At 55.8% G+C, this 5,355-nt stretch overlaps 1 protein-coding gene across 1 annotated transcript in view; it reads right to left on the bottom strand.

The window, feature by feature from the left end:
• Window positions 1-3,393: 3,393 nt before the first annotated feature.
• The window catches only part of BIN1 (bridging integrator 1), a 33,087-nt gene continuing 31,125 nt past the window's right edge, over window positions 3,394-5,355 (bottom strand). Inside the window, 1 exon segment of the mRNA XM_010862934.1 lies at window positions 3,394-4,042. Coding sequence (XP_010861236.1) covers window positions 3,935-4,042 — 108 coding nt within the window. The 3' untranslated portion in view covers window positions 3,394-3,934.

The following is a 5,355-nucleotide window of genomic DNA, read 5'->3' as shown; positions in this document are numbered from 1 at the left end:
TCCAGTGTTCTTGCCTGGAGAATCCCAGGGATGGGGGAGCCTGGTGGGCTGCTGTCTATGGGGTCACACAGAGTTGGACACGACTGAAGTGACTTAGCACAATCCCTCGATTCACCTCACCCCCTCTTCCCCCCGCCACAAGTCCACAGGCCCACTCTCTACATCTGTGTCTCTATTTCTGCCCTGCTAATAGGGACCTAATTAAATTTAAGAGCTTCTGCACAGCAGAGGAAACCATAAACAAGACAAAAAGACAACCCTCAGAATGGGAGAAAATATTTGCAAATAAAGCAACTGACAAAGGATTAGTCTCTAAAATATACAAACAGCTCATGCAGCTCAATATCAAAACAATAAATATCCCCATCAAAAAAAAAAATGGGCATAAGACCTAAACAGGCATTTCTTCTTACAGGAAGGCATTTCCCAACTCCTCAGCATCCCATTCCCACAACACCTCCTCATCCCCCTCCACTGGATGCTATGGTTGGACCGCCCCGCCCAAGGGCTCTCCCCTCTCCCAAGTGCCCTCTTCTTGTCCCTGGCCCATCTCCACCCCCCTGCCCCTCAGTCTGGCCTCTCTCCTGAGCTCCAGGCCCCTCCAATCCCACTGATCTGACCCCCAGACTCACCCACGCTTCCGCCTGCTTCCATCTGAAGTGGGCCTCGGGTGCCTCAGCTCCCAGGGACCTCCAGCAAAGATGCCCCCTCCCATGTGAAGCCAGGTGGTGCAGACCCCCAGCCTCAAGTCTCCAAATGGCTGGCGAAGGTCACAGTATGCACTGTCTCCAGTGGCAGGACAGACAGGTCCTATCTCTGGGGCTGCAGGGGAGGGCCAGGTGAACATTACTCCTTGAATACGAACAGCCTTTCATGGGTTGTGTTTGCCAGTCACATGCTGACCTCATTGAGATCAGCCCGAGATAGACTGGATGGGGTGAATAAAAGCCAGGATCTCGCAAGTGTCAACTACTCTCTCTCTCTCTCTCTCACACACACACACACACACACATTCACACATACACACACACACACATTCACACAGTCACAGATTCACACACATATTCACAACACTCACACACACTTACACATTCATACACACACACACACACATTCACATTCACACACACATTCACACGCACACACCTGTGGTCTCCATCCAGGCACGTTTCCTGGGTCTCATGGGAAGCCACCACAGAGCGCACAGTCAGGGCTTTGAGCTCCCAAAATCCATCCCTCTTCTTGGAAGCTATATCCAGATTTTTTATTCGAGTGTCCTGTCTGCCCTAGCCCAGCCCCACTTCCATGTCCAGGCCATGGAAGTGGTCCACCCCAGAGGTCCCACCCCTGGTTCAGCACTGGGGACCTGACCCAGTTCAGGCCAATGAGACAAAGGAGATTTGCTGGGGGCTTCAGGGAAGGAAGTTCCCCCAAGAGCATCTCAGAGGGCCTGAGCTGCAGCCCAAGTGCCCAGCCACCTCGGACACTGAAGACAGCCAGTCGAGGCTTGCTGAGCCAACGAACCCGAAGTTCGGTCACAACATCCCTGCATAGTGAGAGCCTGGTGTTAGTGGTGGGGGAGGCTAGAGGTGTGAATACTTAAAAGTTCCAGAGGCGGGGCCAAGGCTCTGCAGGCCAGTGGAACCAAGGGGAGTAAGTCCAGCGTGGTTACCAAATCCAGCCAAGAATGAAGAGAAGGGGGCCAGCAGGCTGGACAGTGTCCAAGTCACTGTGGAAGGCCTGGGAGCTGGCTGGAGGGAAGTGTGGCTAGGGGAGGCCCTGAGATGGACCAGGGGCATCTGTGGCCTTGAGAATGGGGAGAGAACTCCAACAAGTGTGACCTGCCCACCTCTTAGCTCTCTTGGACTGACACACACCTGGAGATGTACCAGCTCCCACACTCGGTGCAGCTCAGACCTCTAGCCTGCTGGTTACTCAGTTGGGTAGGATCACCACACCAGGTCCTACCCCTGGAGCTCTCTCTGTAGAGCCGGCTCCCACCCCCCTCCCACAAGATGCTCCCTGCAAGCCCCACCTGTGACAGAGCAGGGCTCTCCCGGCATAGTACCCCACCAGCTGATACATCTTTGAATCTCATCTTGTAAGAAACCTAATGTGAATATTTCCTACTGAATAAAAATTTCTCATCATGACATAAAAGTGAAGACTCTCATGTTGGCACCTTGGAGGCAGATCCCCCACATACCCTGGGGCACGGCGCCCCAGGTTTGGAAGCTCAGTGGAGATTGCTAGGTCTGGGCTTCAAGCTTGATTCCACCACCAATGAGCTGTGTGGCTTTGGGCAAGAAAATTAACCTGTCAACGTGGAAAGAAGGAAGGAAAGGAGGGATGGAGGGAGGGAGGGAAAAGCTAAGTTTTCTAACAGGGACACCTAGAAATGAGCTCCCCACGCCCCCTTTCCTAACTGCTCTGCTCACAGGAATCCTGGCTGTCAGAGCCAACACTGTCGGCCACAGGACAAGGCAGAGCCCCAGCAGTAACAATGCTGCCACCTGAAACAAAGCTCAGGATAAATAAAACCAAGACTCTAACAGGCATCCCCTTCACCTGCTTTTCCCACAGAACAGATTTATGCAGACATAAATCCCTGCCACTGGAAGCCCAGGCTGGCCCCCGGGCCCAAGAGCACAGCTCCATGACCCCCAGAAAGGACGCAGGCCGCTGCTGTGTGTGCAGCCCAGGCACCCCGATGGCGCTGGAGACCCGGCTGCATGCTGGGAAGGGAGGCAGGTGGGGAGACAGGGAAGCTCGCCCATCATGCCCAGGCCTTCTTGCGCCTGGGGGCCAACTGTCCGGGTTTATCCCCGCCCCTCCTTGGGCCTGATACCACATCTGTGAAATGCAGTCCTGGGACTGCCTCCTGAGTTCTCCCTGTTAAATAATGTTACTGAGGACAGCACCCAACAGCCTCCTTGGCACCCTTATCTGCCCTTCCTGTCACCTGGTCCCCATGCCCTGCACCCCAGCCAACCACCAGCGAAAACATCAGTGAATGGGGCTGAAGCCCAGGGGAACTCAAAAGGAAGTGGAGGTCACACGCCGGTGGGGGGTTGTCCAAGACATAGGGCCTGCCGGGTGGGCCGTCCCAGGACAAAAGCACAGATAACCACAGCTCCACTGCATGGCAGGCGGAAAGTGAAAGTTGCTCAGTCGTGTCCGACTCTTTGCGACCCCATGGACTATATAGTCCATGGAATTCTCTAGGCCAGAATACTGGAGTGGGCAGCCTTTCCCTTCTCCAGAGGATCTTCCCAACCCAGCGATCAAACCCAGGTCTCCTGCACTGCAGGCGGATTCTTTACCAGCTGAGCCACAAGGTAAGCCCACGTGGCAGACGGAAATGGAGGGGAAAGAAAATAAACACACACGTTCTGAGCGCGTCTGTCAGCTTTTGTTGGTTTCGTTTTGTTTTGAACACTAAGATTTATTTTCAAACAGCACACAGACTCCTGCGGGGCTGGGCCAGGCCAGGCTAGGCTGGTGACTGGGCCCGAAGTCTCTGGAGACCCTGGACCCCACCCACGGCGGCTGCCAGGAAAGGAGAGCCTGGCCCAGGCGGCACGGCCCAAGCTTCAGGCAAGCGTGGTGGCTCGGTGGCCCCCAGGCCCCGTCCCGTGGCCGGCGGCGGTGACACCAGTGGGCGAGGGTGGGGGAGGCGGCCGGGAGCTCAACTAGGGAACACAGCAGCTTTAGGAACACTGGCGACTCTGTCGGACTCGCCGAAACCAGGCTCTTTGGAAAACAACCTCATCTTTGGGAGAACACCTCCTGGCTTAGGTCTCTCCTCTCAATTTCCCTTTTACTTCTCAAAAGTTTAAAAACAAAAACAAAAACAAAAAAGAAAGAAAGAAACACACATTTTTCGGGAGAAGGTGCTGTTCTTCACGCGCCCAGAGCTCCGCCAGCTGCACTCTCACTGTACTCGCTCGGTAAAGTTCTCAGGGAAGACGCCCCGGCATTTCTCCAGCTCCTTGTGCTGGTTCCAGTCACTCTCCTTCACGCCCATGAGCCAGCCTTCATCCTAAGGGGAAGTGAGCAAGGTTGCAGGGGGAGGAGGGCATTCACACCTACGGGCTGGGCCCTCCTTCTGCAGGCTGTTTCTCCTAGGCTGTCAGACTTAAAAGACTCAAACTGACACCTCCTACCCCAGGAGCCATCCCGGCCTTCAGCAGGCAGATTTAACTCTTTGTTGTTTGGTGAGTCCTCCTCACTGCAGAAAGACAGCTTGACTGCCGCACTGGTCCAAACGCCTCTAAACAACTCCCTCAGTCCCCACCACAGAGCTCCTCACTGGCTGGTGCCCACAGAGGACATCACCAAGGAGCATATCAGCTGTCCTTCCGGCCTTCTACAAACAATGCACTGACCACTTAAAAGCTTCTAGAGTGACCTGAGGTGTTCCACCAAGCCCTCCAAGCTGAACCTGACCTTTGCTTTAATATTGACCCCTCACAGGGATCATCCATTCAAGCCCTGACAAGCCTTGACCCTGGGCCTGCGGTGACCACACACCCTGCCTGAAGCCAAGGCCATTGCTGCCCCTGCAGCTGGGCCATCCCTGGGACCTACCCACATGATTTCCTGCCTTGTCTGACACTCTATGTGGGTCCTACGTGAGCCGTGTCTACCATCACAGACGGCTCCCGCTGTGTGCTAGGGGACCAAGACTCTGCTCCTGAGAACCCCACCCAGCCCAGGGCTGGCCCATCAGGGAGATCAGCGGAGACCTGGGGCTTTAGGAGAGGTAACTAATTCAGCACCAGGCCCAGGAAAGCCTTCTTATTCAAACCTCCCAGCCCACGGTGGGCTCAAAAAGTACCTAGTAGCCTCAAGTTCCAGCCCAGGATGCCCCAGCCAGACTGGCCTCAATCCATACCCGGCCCTCCTCCCCGACTCAGTCACTCTGATAATTAGATCACACAGACGTGTTGACGACTAAAAGCTTAGGAATCCCGCCAGGTCTGCTCCGCACCATCGCTGCCACCTGGATATTCACATGGGCACCCGCACGGCACCATCAATGCCCCACAATCAAGGGCTCCTGCTGAGGGACCCACTCTGAGGACATTCACTAACAAAGCAAGGCCGCAGCAGAAGCGTCTGGGATGCTTCGGAGTGAGGACCAGCTGGGGACAGGGCTGGAGACTCAGGGGTCTCTCCCTGTGGGCAGGGACGTGTGCGGTCCTTGTAGACAGGGCAGGGCCAGCCTGGGGGGTGGCACCCAGGACCAGTGGGAGGCTGTAGAGCAGGCTGGGGGGTGGGGGAGGCCCATGGAGAGGCAGCCAGGGGTCCTGTCCTGGATGAGAGAGACCGCGGAGGGGCAGAGAAGGGAGG

The sequence above is a fragment of the Bison bison genome, unplaced genomic scaffold, assembly GCF_000754665.1.
Source record: "Bison bison bison isolate TAMUID 2011002044 unplaced genomic scaffold, Bison_UMD1.0 scf7180017864485, whole genome shotgun sequence".
NCBI lineage: Eukaryota > Metazoa > Chordata > Mammalia > Artiodactyla > Bovidae > Bison > Bison bison.
Note: the sequence above shows the minus strand (reverse complement) of the source record. Positions and strands in the feature narration are given on the sequence as shown.